Source organism: Tupaia chinensis, unplaced genomic scaffold (assembly GCF_000334495.1).
Source record: "Tupaia chinensis unplaced genomic scaffold, TupChi_1.0 Scaffold000216_1, whole genome shotgun sequence".
In the NCBI taxonomy this organism is placed as follows: Eukaryota; Metazoa; Chordata; class Mammalia; order Scandentia; family Tupaiidae; genus Tupaia; species Tupaia belangeri.
In genome coordinates this window covers 3544-22457 of record NW_006159691.1, presented here as the reverse complement: position 1 = coordinate 22457, position 18914 = coordinate 3544, and the positions used below count along the sequence as shown (strand labels likewise).

The window sequence follows — 18914 nt, the reverse complement described above, 5'->3', positions numbered from 1 at the left end:
AAATATAATGGTGGGAAAAGTGCAGTATAGATGTCCCATTCCAGCAGGGCTAAATCAGAAGATAAAAAGAACTCGTGAGCCCTGACAAGTTCAGATGTACTAGGGAAAATCCCTGGTCTTAAGGTCTGGAAATAATCCTGTGTTTCCATGCTGTATTCCTGGTCTCACAAGGGTGGTGGCTGCCCCCTCTGGGCCCATCTCATGGTGGCCCTGCTCTGTGTAAGTGAGGAGTTGGAATCGAAGAGACTAAGGCCTCACCCCCTGGGCCTGGGCCTTCTGGGCTTGTGGCAGCAGAGGTAGGCTGATGTGTTTTGACTGCTCCCAGGGTTACTTTTCCCTTTTCCTCAAGGATCCAACATCATCTCGGCCGAGTAACTCTGCCAGCCCATTTCCTGCCTATAAAATCACAGAAGCGTGAAAGCCTGCCTTCATCACCCCATCTCCCCTCCCTGAGGGCCAAGTGAGCAGTTTCTGCTGAGATGGATGATTGGAGATCTATGTACAAAATTCCAGGGCCCAGATTCTCAACCACCCCCTTTATTGAACTCTTATACTCGAGGACACTATCCCCCAACCCTAAGCACCTAGGGCTAGGTACCAGGGAAGTAGCCCCTGCCTACACCTCAGAGACTGCTGAAATGATGTGAATTAGCCAGTCCTGGCATGGTTACCCTGCTGCACCTTCCCCTTCCTGCAGAAACCACAACAAAGGCCCTGCCCAAACTCAAGCCTGCTCTCCGCCTCTCTGACAGAGGTGCTTTCTGAGCAAACTCCATGCTTCCTGTGCCTCCTCCTCAAGGGATCTTGAGTATAGCAAACTCTCTTTTTTAAATTTAATTTTATTTATCATTATTATTATTAGTTTAACTTACTATAGGACATGTGTGCTCACCAGAGAGACAGAAAAAGAGAAAGGGAAAGTGAGAAAACAAGCTGCCAGATCCAGGACTCAAACTGTGGTTGGCCTTGTGGGAATCCAGCACCTTCATGGCCACAGGCTAGCTGGCTCACAAATTCTCTTTTCAATAGCAGTCATCTCCTGACGTATTGGCCTTGCTGTGCCTAAGTAATAATAAAACCCCAAGAGGGGCTTAGGAGACAAAGGACTAGATCTTTGGGAGCATGAATGTCTGGAGTGGGGCAAAGGCAGACATCGGAGCGGGTGCTTCGGGTAAAGGTTGTGTATTACGTAATGACACCTCCAGGAAGCATCTGCTAGGGATGAACCATCCGACAGGCAAGAAGGAAATAGAACTTAACATGTGGGCATTACTCCACCTCCATCACCATAACCAGGGAAGTAGTCCCGGGCAGCACAAGCAGAGGACAGTGGCAGACATGGAAATGCACCACTCAGAACTGCGGCTCGGAGGTGAGTCATTGCCAGATGGCCCCAGCCACTGTCCTCCCATCGGCCACCAAGCTTGCTCTGAGGCTCTGCTTCCGGGCTGCCCCCAGCCACTGTCCTCCCATCGGCCACCAAGCTTGCTCTGAGGCTCTGCTTCCCACAGGTGCTCCCAGTCAAGGGCTGAATGCCGCCTGACACTAAGGCAGACCCACTCTGAGACACAAGACCCCTCTAGTTGATGACTTCCATTCAAGTGCTCTTTTTTTTTTTTTTTCGGAGATTTTTGTTGTTGTTGTTATTGGGGCGTGTGCACTCACCAGAAAGACACAGACAGACAGAGAGACAGAAAGCAAGAAATCACCCCCCAGGGGGGATGGCTATGCCGCAATCCCTTCTCCTCCATTCTCCTCTTGGGATCTTGGGCACGCACGCACACATGCCCGGTGTGAGTTTAAGCCACCGGGTCCGGGACTCGAACCACAGTGGACTACATGGGAGTCCAGCGACATAGCCATTACGCTAACTGCTGGTCCCATCTAATAAGCTCTTGATTATCTAATCCTGTCCAGTCATCTTGCTTTCCAAGGTCCCAAACTAACTCATTCACTATTTATTTTGGCTTAATAATTTGGGGGATGAAGGGAAAGGAAGAAGAAAAAGAACATGAGAAAAAGGAAGACCATGTTTTCTGTTTTTCCCTCGTAGATACTACGATCAAATGAAGATGGTAATTAGATTCCATTAGGACCAGTAAAAACAGTAAGGTACCTAGTTTATTTAAATGACAATATTTATCATAAACCTTTGTCCCTTGTAACTATGCAGTTATAAAAATATTACATATTAATTTAAAATATGCCATGGAATAAATATTTCTTCAAAATTTGTTCATGATAGTTGTCACAAATAAAATGCCGGAAGGCTGCTTTCCTAGACCTCAGCTACCTTCTAGTTCTTAAGGAAGGCTAAGACATAGACTTTAAAGTGAGGAAATTTGAGGCTCCCTAAAACTTCATTATGAGGTAGATTAGGGGCTTGATCCCCAGGCCAAGATGCCATGGAGCTAAGCTGAACCATAGATATTTCCTTTTCCTAATTTATGATGCTCTAATTTTAGGACCCACATCATCTAGAACTAAAGTACGCCTTGCTCCACTTCCGACCCGAAGTCCCAATCCAGTCCAATCACAGACCCAAGTGGAAGGGCCGCCAGCAGCAGAGAAATGGCAGCTCCGAAGGCTTGTTCGTCAAGGGTCTCTTCAGGATAATGTGTGTGCCCTTCATAGGATCAAATCACACAAAACCTGACTCTACAATGCCCCTGGAATCTGACCAACACAGAATCTGAGTGCCAGATGATACTGAAAGCTAGAAACAGACCAGAAACGGAAGTGCAAGATCCATAAACAAATGTGAAGCAGCAGCCCCATCCCTTCTACAGAGCCTCAGGAATCACCCACAGGTGGAAGAGAGAGGTGCAGCAGTCTCATGGACTTCCATGTGATTTTAAGTATGCAATGCTTTATTTCTTTGTGTTGCTTTCATATTAATAAGCATTTAACTCTCCCAAAAGGAAGCCTCGGGGCTGGGAGGAACCTGGGAGACTTGGAGGGGACGAGACATCCCGTCTGAGTCTGCAGCACCAGAGTCTCCTCAGGCCTGGTGTGAAGGGGTTTCCTCCTGAGGACAAAGAGAGAGAAGAGAGGATCTGAGAAGTGGGAAGGTGCAGGGCGCATGGTTTGGGGTCCCAGGAGCACTGAATTCTTCCAGGTACTGTTGTCCCAAGAGGACAGAGGTGTGCTGCCAAGGACTCAGGGATGGGGGTCAGGGGTTCTAGGGAACCCACCGAGGAGCTGTGATCGCCTAGCCCTCCCCTCACAACCTAAAGATGAAGAGGGAAGTGCTCAGTAATGTGAATGTCAAAAGAAATAAATATTATAAATAAATAATAAGAGATCCAAAATAACCGCAATAAAAATCAGTAAGTGCTGAGGAGTTGGACATGGCCCTGTCCAAATGTCCCCACCGAGCACAGGAGACAGGTGGTGCTCATTGCATGAAGGGCACGGGGCCTTGCTAACAAGGGCCTGCTGTGCGCCCACTTCTCTGTCCAGGGGCAGAGCTCTGGGCCCACCCGGTTAAATCTCAGCCTCGGCGACCCGCGAGGTCTCGGCCAGCTCCCAGCCCGCAGGCCAGGCACAGGCGCAGGGCCTCACCTAGTCCAGGGTCCACCAGGGCTCCATGCAGCGCTGCTGGCAGTTGTAGTAGCAGCACTTGCGCACGCCACTGCAGCTCGCGTCGCGCCAGCACCGGGGCAGGAAGGTGAACGGGCATTCCAGAGAGAACTCAGGGCAGAAGCCAGGCTTTTGTCTAACTGGAGAAAAACGCCACAGTGACTAGGGCATTTGGCGGGGCGTGCCTTCCAGGCCCAGGCCCAGGCCCAGGCCCAGCTGGTCCCGTGCCCCCAACCACCCTCCCGCCAACCCCTGGACGAAACGTCCCCGTCCCACCACGCCCAGGTCCCCGCGCCTACTCAGCCTCCGCAGGACTCCGGGCTGGGCCATGCGGCAGCACAGGAGGACGGTCAGGGCGAGCAACACCAGGCCTCTGGGCTTCATCCTCCACAAAGTCTCCAGGAGCTTGAGCCAGCTCTTCACAGCGGCTCTGCCCGAGCCCTCCGGTAGGGGGCGCTGCGGGTCCCAGGGCCCCAGCGCAGAGCTCCTCTCCTTGGCTGGTAAACTCCTGCTGGGCCCTGTCAGCCCAGGAACAGGCCCTGCTATAACCTCTGGGGATGGCCCTGAGAGCCCCCACGTGTCCCTGTCTCAGGGTGTCCCTGGGCTGGCCTGGCCCTCCCAACTCTGGCTCTGCACAGCTGACCTTGTACAAGAGGAGGGCACTGCCTTCCCTGGGACAGGCACCAGGTCTGGCCAACTTCTCTTCTCACTGTGTGTCCAGAGCCATGGGAACCCGGGGCCTCCCACTCTGACCAGCCTCCAGTGCACTTGAGGTGGTTACTGTGAGCGCATAACCTCAGAAACACACAGGCCAAGGCCAAGGCTAAGCAAGACGGCATGCTGTTCTCAAGATAATTTCTAGGTTTTTACAGGACATCAATTTTATCAGTTCATTCTGTACTAAATAGAGGCTTTAATCACATAAAGAATTTTTTTCCCCTCTCTTGTCTTTATGTGTCCATTACTTTGTAAAAACGACTTTAGTTGGTAAAATCAAAAGACTAACTCTGCTGTTTTAGAATGTGAACTCCAGACCAAATGAACATTCTGACTTTCTGTGTACTCCTGCTAGAGTGTAAATTGTTACTACTTGCTTGTTAGCTGAGAAGATATCTGACTTCTGCAATGGTGAAAAATAGACTCATGAAGACTCACAGTAAAATAGGTACCTGACCAGGGAGGCCCAGAGAAGCTGAAAAAAGCAACTGTTCTATGGACCAACGCCTTCCTTTCTTTCTAGCAGGACCTTCTGGTCAGTTCTAGGTATTGCATCTCTTTGCTGTGTAATTAGGGGGGTTCTCTTCAATAGTTAAGTCCACGGTATAAAAGAATTTGTGTTAGTATGATCCTAAGTGTAGTTTATAAAAGAATGTTTAGAGGCTTAGTTTCCCTTGGAAGTGTAATGCATTCCGCCTAGGCCATCAGGCTGAAAACTAACCTTTCAGAACAACAAAGTTCTTTAGTTATGATATGTAGCTCCATGAGTGGAGTCTTTCTACCAAAAAACTTTCTGATATTCTAAGCCCAGGTTCAGGTTTAGAGTGAAAAATGACTTGCTTATCTTCAAAAGTTCTGATAGGTATGGACTAGTTTGTCTACACTGAGTTCCAAATTTAGAAATAAGTATAAAACCTTCCCAATTGGTTTGGCATGCCATCCAATAATTTACAAGGTCTGCAGTATACATTGTTATTCTTAAGATGTTTGTTTCTAGTCCCACACACAGACACAAAACCTGTATAGTTTCAAAGCTGCTTCACATTCATTGTGATTTGTTTTCTTTTTTCTTTTAGGTTTTTGCTATAGGGCATATTCACTCTCCAGAGAAAGAGAGAGAGATAAATACACTGAGAGAGAAAATGAGAAATCACTTCCCAGGGATGGCTATGCCATAGTCCCTTCTCCTTCATTCTCCTCTTGGGATTTTGGGCATGCACGTACACATGCCCAGCCTAATTTTCAAGCTGCCAAGTCCGGGATTTGAACTGTGGTCAGCCATGTCTGGACCCAGTGCCTTTAGCACCACACCACCTGCTGACCCTCTTTACTGCAATTTTATGATACCAAAATATGATGAAGTTCTTATGTGAAAGGAACTCAACATGCCAAACTCCCTACAAACATACAGGCAAAAATTCTGGACAATTTTACCCAGTGAATTTTGTCATATATAAAAATGATGATACATCATGCGCAAGTAGTGTTTTATGTCACCAATGTATGGCTGGTTTAACATTAAGAAGTAAGACAACAGGGGTCAGCAGATAGTGTGGTGGTTAAGGCACTGGACTCCCACACGAGTGGCTGTGGTTCAAGTCCTAGACCTGGTGGTTTGCTTTCTCATTCTCTCTTTCTCTCGTGAATTAAAATAATAATAATAAATAAAATAACTTTTTAAAAAGTAAACAGAATAATTCTCGTTAATAGAACACAGGAGAAAATTGTATGATTATCTTCATCTCAGCTGTAAGATATGTGAAAAACATCACTTGTCAATCATAAAAAAGTGACACCAAATTAGAAGTCATTAATTTAAATCGATAGCAAGCCTCCATGAAAACCCTACAACAGAAAGAACCACTCTCACAATGGAACAGTTAAATCCGATCTCTGGCAAACCTATGAGAATGCTGACAAACACTGTCAGTCAACTTTTTTCAGAACTCTTGGACTTAATGAAAGGCTTACGAAAATCCATAGAATGTTTAAAGAAAAACACATGAATCTTGGCAAGAACAGAGAGCTTTCTGACTCTATAATCTATCATATTCCCATCCTGCCCAGCTGTGTGGTAACACTGAAAGCCAGTAAGCTTGCATAATAACTGTGAAGAATGGCAGCCTAGCAGCCAGTGCTGAGAAGGATTTCCTCTTTCTGCCCTTAAAAGCTTCTTTCCACCCCAGTTGTCACTATTCTACCTGTGTGTCAGCTCCCTTACAGAGCTGCTTTCAGGCCAAGCGTCCCTGATACTAAGACCTCTGCTATGTTTGGATAATGGTTTCCCCGAGTAAAGTTTGGGCTCTGAAAGCTCAGTTCCCATGTGAACATTGGGAGGTAGTGAGACCTTTAAGAAGTGAGGCTGGGGCTATTCAGATAACACAATGGTTAAGGAGGCTAGATTCCACATGGCTGATTGTATGGTTCAATCCTGGACCTGGTGACTTGAAAAACATGCTAGGCGTATGTTTGTGCATACCCAAAATCTTGGCAGGAGAATGGAGCAGGAATTGCAGTGTGGCCATCCCTCCTGAGGATGCTTTCTCACTTTTCCTCTCTTTGTCTCTTTCTGTGTGTCTCTCTCCAACAAGCGCATGCATCTAATAGCAAACAAAGAGAAAAAAGAGGTGAGGCCTGTGGGTGGTGTTTGGATCATGGAGGCATCATACTCATGAATGGATTAATGCTGTCTCTCAAAATGAAGCAAGTTCTCCCTCCTGTGAAAAGAAGTTTTTGTAAAAGGAAGAGTTTCCTACAGGTCCCTTTTGCCATATAGGACCAGAGTCTAGCCAAATGCAGCCCCTGGCTATGAACCAAACAAACCTTTCTTTATAAATCACACAGCCTTGGGACTAGCAGTTAGCATAATAGCTATGTCGCTGGACTCCCATGTAGTCAACCGCATATCAAGTCCCAGACTCAGTGTCTTGAACTCATGCCAGGCATGTGTACGTGTGTGCCCAAGATCCCGAGAGGAGAGTGGAGGAGAAGGGATTATGGTGTGATCATTCCCCCCGGGGGCAGGGTGGTGGTGGTGGTGGTGGTGGTGGTGATGATTTCTCGCTTTCTGTCTCTCTGTCTCTTTCTCTTTCTGGGGAGTGCACGCACCCTATAGCAAAAACCTCTCCAAAAAATAAATAAATAAGTAAATAAATAAATAAATGAATAAATAAATAAATAAATCACACAGCTTCTGGTGTTTCTGTTTAGCAACACAATCGAGGACTAATATAAACCCGAACTCATTTTGGCCTCTCCTCTAAAACTACTGGACTAGGAAAATAAGGCCTTTGGTTGCGCTCAGGGCCTGTGTGCTCTTGGGGAAGGCTCAGTAGCAATACAGGACTCCTAGGCTACTATGACCATGTCTCTTACTGAAGCAGGCCAAAGTTAGCAGGACGGCAGCCATTTTGAAATTCAGAAAGGCCTCTAATGAGAACAATGTGACCAAGTCCTGAGTCACAGGGAGATCTGTTTGAGGAATGGTCAAATGAGAAACTGGATGTGGGTATTTGAGGGAAATCAGGTTAATTACTCAGGGGAAAGCGACTGACTCTGATTCAGTGTAGTGAGCAATGATTTGCATCTGCTCGTATCTGTGTCTATCAATATAAATACCAAGAACATCTTGAGCTTTTTGAGACAGTTTAATGGTATTTGCTGACTGTCCTCCTATAACTTGTTACAGAAATAAACTCCCTTCTTGGGGCCAGCAGGTGGCATGGTGGTTAAGGGCACTGGGCTCCTACATGGTTGACCATGGTTCGAGTCCCAGACCTGGTGGCTTGCTTTCTCTTATTTGTCTCTCTTGCCCTGTCCCTCTCTGGTCAAATTAAATAAAAAAATAAAGCAATTTAGACGAAAAAAAGAAAGAAATTCCCTTCTTCTCCAGGCTCTGTCTCTCATTTCATGACCATAGGAAGAAGCTACCGGACTTAGCTGACAGGTACCATTATCATTACTTCCAGACAAAATGCAGACCTCATAGAGAAGTTTTTTGTTTGGTTTTTAGGCTTTTGCCATATAGTGTGTGCACTTGCCACAGAGAGATAGAGGAAAAGTGAGAAATCACTCCTCAGTGGGGATGGCCATGCTGCAATCCCTTCTCCATTCTCCTCTTAGGATTTTGGGCATACACACACATGCCTGGCATGATTTTCAAACCTTTGGGTCTGGGACTTGAACCACAATCTGCCATGTGGGAGTCCAGTGCTTTAGCCACCACACCACCTGCTGGCCTAGAGAAGAGTTTCTTTTCTTTTTTTAAAAAAAAAGTAATATTTCCACTTGTGTACAGAAGTAGAGTTTTCTGCAATAGTGGGACATCCTGAAGAATCCAAAGAACATTCCTTACTTTGACCAAAGAAGACAGGTCTAAGCAAACCACAGGGTAAGACAAAAGCTTCCCAGTAGAGTGACGCTGTATATATTTAGAATCACACCATGAAGGGTGGATCTGGAAGAAGGAAGGCTTGGAAACATGTTTTCCATCATTCTATCCTAAAGTCCAGAAAGATGTCTCAAATCTCCTGCCACAGCCCCACAAAGTGCTAGGGGCTCAGCTGGTTTAGTAGGATGAGAAAAATCATAGCAGAACACTCATGCAGAAAGTTCCTTAGACTGTGGAGGGAGAAATGAACAGGGCAGGAACACAGGGGCAGGCGGGGTGACAGAGCCAATCCCCAGGTGTGGATCAGCCCCACCCCTCTCTACCATTTGTATTTAGAGGAGTATTGGTCTCCAAATTCCAGCATAATAACCAGGTAGATCCTGAGAAGCAGTCAACAGCCCTGGGTAGCTCATGCACGGAAGTCACGATATTGAGGAACTCTGCGCTAACTTTCATCTTTCTATTCTCTAATTGTCCTAGAGAGCTTATTCATCGTCATTATGTTTTGTGATCATTCTAAGAATGAAAACTTCTTTAATATTCAAGGTCCTCTCATATCTACGGTTTATATGTCTTCTTGATTTGTCAAGCTGTATTCAACTACATTTTCCCCAAATATGTGTAATTTATTCACTTATATATTTATTTGCATATGTGAAACTTTCACATGGCTCAAAAGTCAGGTCTATGCATAAAGCTTTATTCAGAGAGCTATCAGACATCCATTCTCATTTACTTGCCCACCTACCAAGTTCTTGACGATGTCCTACAGGTGAACACTCTTATTAGTCCCTGGGTATTTCTTCATTGTGTCCCGTTTTGCTCCAATGATTAGGTAAATGGATACACAAACACACACACACACACACACATATAGATGTAGATATAGATATAGATAATTTTTTTTAATTGCCAGAGGGTGTGTGCACTTGCCAAGAGAGACAACAGGTGACATAGTAGTTAAGGTCCTGGATTCCCACATGGCCAACTGCAGCTTAAATCCTGAGCTTGGTGGCTTGAAATTGCATCAGACATGTGTGTGTGTGTGCATACCCCAAATCCCAGGAGGGGAATGGAGGAGAAGGGACTGAGGCACGGCCATCACTCCTAGTGGTGATTTCTCACTTTCCCTCTCACAGTCTCTCTTTGACAAGTGCACATGCCCTGGGGCAAAAATCCAAAACCAACAACCAACCAAACAAAACACCCAACCAATTAAAGTCCATGAGAATTGTCCTAAGGTACACATTTATTTTAAAAATCTACTGAAGCTTGAAAGAACCCCATTTGTCTGTGGAATTTGAGTTGTAACTCATTCACTAATCCCTAGCTCAGTACAGTGGAAATTCCACTCTGAGCATGTATGTCAAGAAATGGCATGCTCCTTCTCCCAGCAACTCCCTGTCACGGGTTGTGGCATCTCCCCAGGGTGATACTAACAACTTTAGGCAACTTGACTAGATAGTGGAGGCTCATAGAAGGAAGAGATTTTGTTGAGGTCATCTAACAAGTGTGAAGGGAAAGCAAGCTGAAGCCAGAATTCAAGTCACCTGAGGCCCAAACTTGGGCTCTTTCCATTTTATCCAGATCCTCTCCTCCTGAGGCTTTGTCCATCCCTGAGAGCTTCCTTGGGCAAGAGCGATGGGGCAGGTGGGGCAATAACAGAGCCATGAGGTCATCCAGGTTTTCCCAACATATTCCTGCCCCCATCTTTACGAACCCAGATGCCCTGCCCCTCAAATATGTGTGTCTCGGGAACCAGCAGTTAGCGTAATGGCTATGTCACTGGACTCCCATGTAGGCGACCGTGGTTTGCGTCCCGGACCCGGTGGCTTAAAACTCATGCCAGGCGCATGTGCGTGCGTGCCCAAGATCCCAAGAGGAGAATGGAGGAGAAGGGATTGCGGCGTGACCATCCTCCCTGGGGGTTGATTTCTCGCTTTCTGTCTCTCTGTCTCTCTCTGTCTGTCTGGCGAGCGCACGCACCCTATAGCGAAAAACTCTCCAAAAACAAAACCAAAAACAAAAACGTGTGTCTCCAGCTATGGGCACAGTTCCCATAGCCATTCACACCGAAGGGCCTTGTTGACTTGCCTCCTCATGTACGTCTTAGACCAGGCATCTGGGAGAGGACATTGCTCGGCTGAAGGAGCATGTGTCCGTGGAGGACTCTTGGGCATGGACCAGTAAGACTCCACACAAACAGTGCTTTCCCAGCATCTACGATATCATTCCTTCTGCGATCTCCTGGAAAGATACAAGCCCCTGGGAAACCATAAAGAAAAAGAAAGGCCGACCTGTAGGCTTAGCCACTGGGGTTGTCTGGTCCCACTGGCAGGGCTGAGGTAGCCAGAACAGAACTGACAGCGGACTGAAGAAAAAGGACCTGCCTGAGGTTAGAGCAACTTTTACTTTGTCTTTCTTCCTCTTATTCTCTTTTTCTTTCTTCTCTTTTTTCTTCCTTTTTTATTTCCTTTCCTTCCTTCTATCTTTCCTTTCTTATTTTTGTTGTTTGTTTTTGTTTTGCTTCTTGTGTGTGTGTATGTTTCTTGGCCCTAAGCCAAAGGCAAGATTTTTCAGATTTCCATTTCCTGGCGAAACAGAAATTGAAATACTTGGGCTGATCATGAAATTTCTAATATCAAGCCCTAGGACTGGGTCTCTTGCTCTCCCTCACACAGTGGGAACAGGTCTCATGGTTCCCTAATCCCACTCAACTAGTAAGACCTCACCACCGCCACTACCAACCCTTCCACTACCCAACACCCAATCACCATAGATTTTCCAGGAACCCTAAAGTCACGAAAGTCAAAAACAAATGGTGCAAAAGGTCTTTTTTTATTGGAAAGTGGATGAGAGAGGCCACCCAGTCATGGGTTCTCCAGTGAGAGGAAGAATGGCAGTGAGGGAGAGGGCAGCACTGCAGGAGCCTAGGACCAGACCAAATCTTGCAGCTCTGGGGACTTGACAGGTACAGTGAGGACAGGCACCACCTGGTGGGGAGAAGAGAATCAAAGACGGGACTCAACAGGCCAAAGCCCTCAGAGGCAGTGAGGAGGCAGGGCCTCTCCTCTCAGCCCCTGGCTTGCAGCCTCTGAGAACCCTCAGTCCCCCAGTCTCTCCATCTCTTCCACATATCTCCCTCCCACCCCCTGTGATCCTCCCCTCCTGCTCCACCTTCTTCTCCACCTCAGCAGTTCCCTCTTCCAACACCTTCCGATGCTCACCTCATTGAGGGTCCAAGCAGGCCCTTCCACAGGCGCCCACACAGCACTTCTTGGCCCCTTGGCACTCAGAGTCGCTGTGACAGCGGTCAGGGGGGTTCAGCATGGCACACCGTATCTTAATATCAGGGCAGGACCCAGACTTGATGGAGGGACCTTTGACTGGATCTTGACCTTTCACTGGTACCCGTCCTACAATGGGATCTCGGTCTCTGTCCAGAACATGACCTTGGACGGCGTCTTGACCTTTCCTAGGAGCTGGGAAGAAGACAGGTACCCTCATTCAGACCTGGTGCGTTGGCTGCCACTACCCTGTCTTTCCTCTAGTTGAGCCACTGCTCACTGCAGTGTCCCCCAAACCTGACCTGAGCTGGGGGAGGTGTGCAGGGTTAGCTGGGCTCTGGGCTCTTGGATGGCTGTTTTCTTCTCCTTGGGGAAAGGGTCTATAGGACCAGAGTTTCTTGGAATGTCTCCCTGTCCTCCATTCCAAGTGTCTCAGAGCAGGTGCCAGCTTGGGGTGACACCCAGAAGTGAGAAGGACATGTGATCATTTCTGAGGAAACTTAGTGAAGGGGGGAAGAGCCCTGAGCCACATGCCGGGAGAACTGAGCTCCATCCTGGCTCTGGGAATTGCTTGGGCAATTCCTCACTCCTCATAACATCTATTTCCTTCTTATGGAGTGGTGGTCCTCAAACACGTGATTTCTGAGGCCCTATGTTTCTCTGCCTTCTCTTAGAAGACTAATTACTCAAGTGTTTTGTGGAGCCCACAGGCAGGGCATGAAGTCCACACCCCAAGCTCCAAGTCCTGGGGCTCATTGCTTTGTTGCATGTGCTGCACTGACGTGACAGCTGAGCCCAGGTCATGAAACAGTACTTCTGACAATAGTTTGATATCTCTGTTACTGGGATAAAAGGTACATGGGGTATACCGATCAACTTTCTGTTTTCTCTGGACAGGATGAAAATGGCCCTAAGACCTAAATGTGGGCTCAGCCATGCCTATTGCTCCAGAATGCTACCTTTCTGGGCCTATGGGACACCAGAGAGCCTCTCTTCAGCCCAACACAGCCCCTTCTGGCCACCTGTTCACTCACCTGCTACGACAGCTGCCTGTGCTGCCAGCGTCCCAATGATGAGGATCACCGCCAGGACCAAGAAGCCGCTGGTCCTCATTGTGTCAGGAAGGTGTTTGGCTTAGAGCTGAAGCCAAGCCTGGCTTTATGCTGTCCCAGTTTGTCATGTCACTATGGGCGGGTCTATTCTTTTATAAGGGAGAAAGCATTTCCTTAGCCTCTCGGGAAATGTCCACTCCCAACCTGGGAGGGACCTTGGGACTTTCCCCAAAGATCATTTACAAGAAGGGGCAGTCATATCAGGTTACCTCTGATTTCCCCCATAACTGTCCCAATTTCTCATGGCAAAGTATCTGGCTGACACAGAACACCATCATAACCAAATCCTCATATTTTGAAAGACTACAAGTCCCAGAATAGATAAGAAATCACTCATGGGGATTGGTCAATCCAGTCTTGATTTTGAAATTAGGGTGTTTCCACATGATGTCCTTCTTCAGCAAACCCCACCCAGTCCTGCCCTATCATTTTACCCCTCCCACCATCAAACTGGGCTTTTCATAATCCTTTCTTGGCTCCGATAAAAACTTTGTAAGGTGAATTTTGCCTGAATATCTCGTGACTAATCATTATACTTTGCTGTTTTTCAGGTGGCCTTTGAAATGCACCCAGAAAGTAAATGGGAACAGGATTCTAGTTCTGGAAGGGATGATTCCCTTGAAATCACAGTGGGCAGGGAGGAAGCACAGAAAATTTTAAAAAGAGAAAAATTAGCCACCTGTAAGGTATTGTAGATATCTACAGTGTATACATCCAACATACCTTTCTCCTCCAAATAGCACCTTGCTTCTTCTGCAGACCTGCTTGTTTCTACTGTTGTTTCTTTGTACCATCAATTTACGAGTCTAATGGGACAACTAATCATGAAATTTTGACCCCTGGCTACAGAATGTGTGTTTTGTGGGGTGAGGAGGCGACTGAGACAAGGTCTATCGAAGTCCTTTATTTGAATGAGCAGTAAGGGGAAGAAGAAAGTGTCTCCTTTTGCCAAACATGTGGTTTGGTATAGATGTGGTCCAGGAAATTCCAGAAGCTGTGTTTCCATCCTGGGAGTGGAAATAACTGTCTGAATAAAATAAACCTAGTAGTCTGAAAGAAGAAAAGAAAAGGTGGTGAAAGGAGACTTCAAAGACACCATCAGCCCTTCCTTCTCTTTTTCTTTGGGAGTAGCTCATTCTACACCTCCCATGGTTGGATTACAAGACAATTAACTGGTCTGTCTAAGCTAGTCTGACTTGGTATTTGGTCATTGCTACCAAAAGTTCTGAGTAATAGAAACAAATACCTAGATGCTGGGTGTTGCGAGGACAGAAACTGAAGTCTGGAAGTCACTGAATTGAGGTAGGAGTGAGGCAGGGTAGGAAACTAACTACTGGATAGTAAACCAGTTGGCTAAATCCCCACCACTTCTCTCTTTGGACTCAGACCATGTGCCCACAAAGGCTGAAATTTTAAGGGAAATACAAACAAATATTGGAATGTTGGAGTCTGTTGACTATCTCAAACAAAATGAAAATCTCATTACACATTAAAAATCATACAAACAAAAAAGTGCGTATAATATACCTAAATTCTTTAAAGAATAACATGAACGTGAACAACCAGGTAAAGAGAATAGCACTGCATGTGTGCATTTGCTTTTCCCCAATGTCTTTGCTCTCCTTATAGCCACTTCCCTGGGTTTTGTTAGTTTTTGCTTACTTTATAGTTATATCACCTCTTTATGTATTCTTTTTTTTTTTTTTTTGAGAGGTTTCCGCTATAGGGTGCATGCACTCGCCAGACAAAGAGAGACATAGAGACAGAAGTGAGAAATCACCCCCAGGGGGGATGGTCATGCCACAATTCCTTCTCCTCCATTCTCCTCTCAGGATCTTGGGCACGCACACACACGCGCCCGGCGTGAGTTTTAAGCCACTGGGTCTGGGACGCGAACCGCAGTCGACTACGTGGGAGTCCAGCGACATAGCCATTACACTAACTGCTGGTTCCCACCTCTTTATGTATTCTGAACTATGTATTCAATTGTGTACATTTTAAAAGTTAATAAAAGTGAAATCTAAAATATCGCTTTCAAATGTCTTTTGTCTTGATATTTGTCTATTTTGAAGCTTATACTTGTGGTTAACATTTTTTGCTATTGTACAGTATTCTAAGATATGGGAATAGCAAAAATGTTATGTATCCATTCTACTGTTGATGTACACTGGGTATTTCTAGTTTTTTGCTATTATAATTTTGCTATGAACATTACTGTACATATCTTTTGGAGAGCATAAGTATGCATTTCTTTTAGGTATATAGCTAAGAACAGAATTGCTGGATCACAGTAAAAATGACAGATTATAGAAATATCGAGCTGTCATAAATACTTCAAATACCTTTCCAATATCATTGTACCAATTTAACCATCACCAGCAATGTGTGAGAGTTCCAATTGTTCCATAACCTTGCCAACACTTGCTATTGTCTGCCTTTTCATTAGCCATTTGAGTGGACATCTGATGATATTTTCTTGTGATTAGAATTTAGGAGTGAAATTGTTGGATCACAGATTGTGTTAACTAACTTTGGCATTAGCTAATTTGTACCAAGAAACTAATACACTAGAATTTATTTTTTCTTACAAATTAATTTCAAGACAGATAACTCAATTAAAAATGGGAAAGACACTTGAATAGGCATCTCATAAAAGAGGATACCCAGATGAACAATAACTTGGGACCAGCAGTTAGTGTAATGGCTATGTCGCTGAATTCCCATGTAGTTGACCACGGTTCGAGTCCCAGAACTGGTGGCTTAAACTCACGCCAGGCATGTGCACGTGCATGCCCAAGTTCCTGAGAGGAGAATGGAGGAGAAGGGATTGCGGCATGACCATCCCTCCGGGGGTGGGGTGGGTGGTGGTGGTGTGATTTCTCACTTTCTATGTCTCTGTCTCTCTCTGTCTTTCTGTCAAGTGCCCACACGCCCTATAGCAAAAACCTCTCCAAACAACAACAAAATGAATGATCACTTCCTGATGATCGGTGTAGCTGAGCCCTTTTTCACATTTTTATTGTCCATCTGGGTATCCTCTTTTATGAGATGCCTATTCAAGTGTCTTTCCCATTTTTAATTGAGTTATCTGTCTTGAAATTAATTTATAAGAAAAAATAAATTCTAGTGTATTCGTTTCTTGGTGCAAATTAGCTAAAGCCAAAGTTAGTTAACACAATCTGTGATCCAACAATTTCACTCCTAAATATACAATGAAGCTAAGTATTCCCACGTTTACTGAGAAACACGCTCAAGAATATTAAGTACTGTTTCTGAGAACAAAATACTGGAGACAGCCCATATCACCAATAATAAAATAATGGATAAATAGGTTATGGCATTTTAATAAAATGAAATATTATACCATTGTAAAAAAAATCACTGAAATATAGCCAAACACAGTACTACTGAAATTCCATGAAAAACTGAAGTTCCAAATACTGTCTAACGATTCTCTAATAATGCTGTTATAAAATTCATAACCAAGGAAAATTTAGGAATGCATTGTCTAGGCATATTTACATATGTATAATGCTCAAAAAGTGGTCCATAAAATGAGGATGCTATAAATGTGAAATTCAGGATGGTGGTTAACTCTAGAAGGGAGAGGAAAACACATTACAGATGGGTAAGAAGCACAAGGTCCGATGTTTGAAGAGTAATTTTGCTGCATATCAAATTATTGATTGAAAGATTTCTGTTTGTTTGTTTCAAAACTATGAATGTGTTTTCTCACAGGCAAACCTGATTTCTGGTGAGAAATCTATGAATTTTATTGAGTATTTATTAGGCATGATAAGCCAATTCTCTCACTTCTTTCAACATTCGTCATCTATCTTTGACTTTCAACAGTTGGATATAGTCTGTATCAATGCAGATCTCTTTACATTTATCTTGCTTGGAGTCCTTTAAGATTCTTGGATGTATAGTCATGTATTTTTCCAAAATTTCCAGAATGGGATTTTTATTTTTTTACCACTAGTTCCTCAAATATTGTTTACTCTCTGTGCTGTCTTCTTTTTCTGGACATACCATAATATGTATGTTTGTACGCGTAATGGTATCCTTGGGCATGTTCATTCTTCCTCTGTCTTTCTGTTTCTCGGATTGGTTCATCTCAACCACCTATCTTCAAGTATATTACATTTTTCCTACCTGCTCAAATATGTGGAATCCCTCTAGTAATTTTTCTTTCAGTTGTACTTTTCAACTACACAATGAATAGTCATTAGATATGAAAGGGAAATGTGTCATACTGAGTCTTTTAAAATCAAGAAAGAATTTCTCAGGGCCAAGAAAGAGCGGTCGGATGCTCGCATGGGTAAAATGACAGGGTAGATACTGGGTGGGGTTTGTTAGATGAGGACATGCAGAGGAACATCTGGTATTAAAATCAAGACTGTACTTACCAGTGACTCATCGAATACCTTTAAATCATTACTTTCTCTTCTTTTAGCTTCATAGTCTTTCAAAATATGAAATATTTGTTTGTGATGGTGGTAAAAGATAGCCAGTACTGTTGCTTCATGAGAAAGAGGGACAGTTATTGAGGCTATCAGAGGCAAAGGGTCACTTGTCCCTGTGAATAGTCCTTATTGACAGCCCCAAGGTCCCTGCCAAATGAGAGTGGACATTTCCTGGTACGTCTTGTCACTTAGAAAACCATAGACACGCCCCTGGTGACAGGACAAGCTGGGCCTGCATAAAGCCAGGCTTGGCTTCAGCTCTAAGCCAAACACCTTCCTGACACAATGAGGACCAGCGGCTTCTTGGTCCTGGCGGTGATCCTCATCATTGGGACGCTGGCAGCACAGGCAACTGTCATAGCAGGTGAGTGAACAGGTGGCCAGAAGGGGCTGTGTTGGGCTGAAGAGAGGCTCTCTGGTGTCGCATAGGTCCAAAAAGGTGGTGTTCTGGAGCAACAGGCATGGCTGAGCCCACACTTAGAACTTACGGCCATCTTTATCCTGTCCAGAGAAAACAGGACGTTGATCAGTGTACCCTATGTGCCTTCTATCCCAGTAATAGGAATATCAAACTATTGCCAGAAGTACTGTTTCTTTATTTTTTAAAGAATTATTTTATTTAACATTATTTGTTTATTTAAATTTGACCAGAGAGGGAAAAAGAGAGAGTGAGAAAGCAAGCTGCCAGGTCTGGAACTCGAACTGTGGCTGGCCATGTGGGAGAGACCAGTGTCCTTAACCACCATTCTACCTGTCGGTCCTTAGAAGTACTGTTTCATGACCTGGGCTCAGCTGTCACGTCAATGCAGCACATGCAACAAAGCAATGAGCCCCAGGACTTGGGACTTGGGGCTTTGGGTGTGGATTTCATGCCCTGCCTGTGGGCTCCACAAAACACTTGAGTAATTAGTCTTCTAAGAGAAGGCAGAGAAACATAGGGCCTCAGAAATCACGTGTTTGAGGACCACCACTCCATAAGAAGGAAATAGATGTTATGAGGAGTGAGGAATTGCCCAAGCAATTCCCAGAGCCAGGATGGAGCTCAGTTCTCCCGGCATGTGGCTCAGGGCTCTTCCCCCCTTCACTAAGTTTCCTCAGAAATGATCACATGTCCTTCTCACTTCTGGGTGTCACCCCAAGCTGGCACCTGCTCTGAGACACTTGGAATGGAGGACAGGGAGACATTCCAAGAAACTCTGGTCCTGTAGACCCTTTCCCCAAGGAGAAGAAAACAGCCATCCAAGAGCCCAGAGCCCAGCTAACCCTGCACACCTCCCCCAGCTCAGGTCAGGTTTGGGGGACACTGCAGTGAGCAGCGGCTCAACCAGAGGAAAGACAGGGTAGTGGCAGCCAACGCACC

At 45.3% G+C, this 18914-nt stretch overlaps 2 protein-coding genes across 2 annotated transcripts; both read right to left on the bottom strand.

The window, feature by feature from the left end:
- Positions 1-2797: 2797 nt before the first annotated feature.
- LOC102480953 (WAP four-disulfide core domain protein 15A) lies at positions 2798-4336 on the bottom strand. The gene is made up of 3 exons (XM_006147549.2): positions 3882-4336; positions 3565-3722; positions 2798-3028 (listed from the first exon to the last, which is right to left on the bottom strand). The coding sequence occupies exons 1-2, from the start codon at positions 3964-3966 to the stop codon at positions 3565-3567; spliced, it is 243 nt and encodes an 80-aa protein (XP_006147611.1). The 5' UTR covers positions 3967-4336; the 3' UTR covers positions 2798-3028.
- A 7170-nt stretch (positions 4337-11506) lies between these two features.
- Positions 11507-13152, bottom strand: LOC106734774 (elafin-like). Its single transcript, XM_014587490.2, has 3 exons — positions 13011-13152; positions 11917-12171; positions 11507-11682 (listed from the first exon to the last, which is right to left on the bottom strand). The coding sequence occupies exons 1-2, from the start codon at positions 13087-13089 to the stop codon at positions 11918-11920; spliced, it is 333 nt and encodes a 110-aa protein (XP_014442976.1). The 5' UTR covers positions 13090-13152; the 3' UTR covers positions 11507-11682; position 11917.
- Between the last annotated feature and the right edge of the window lie 5762 nt (positions 13153-18914).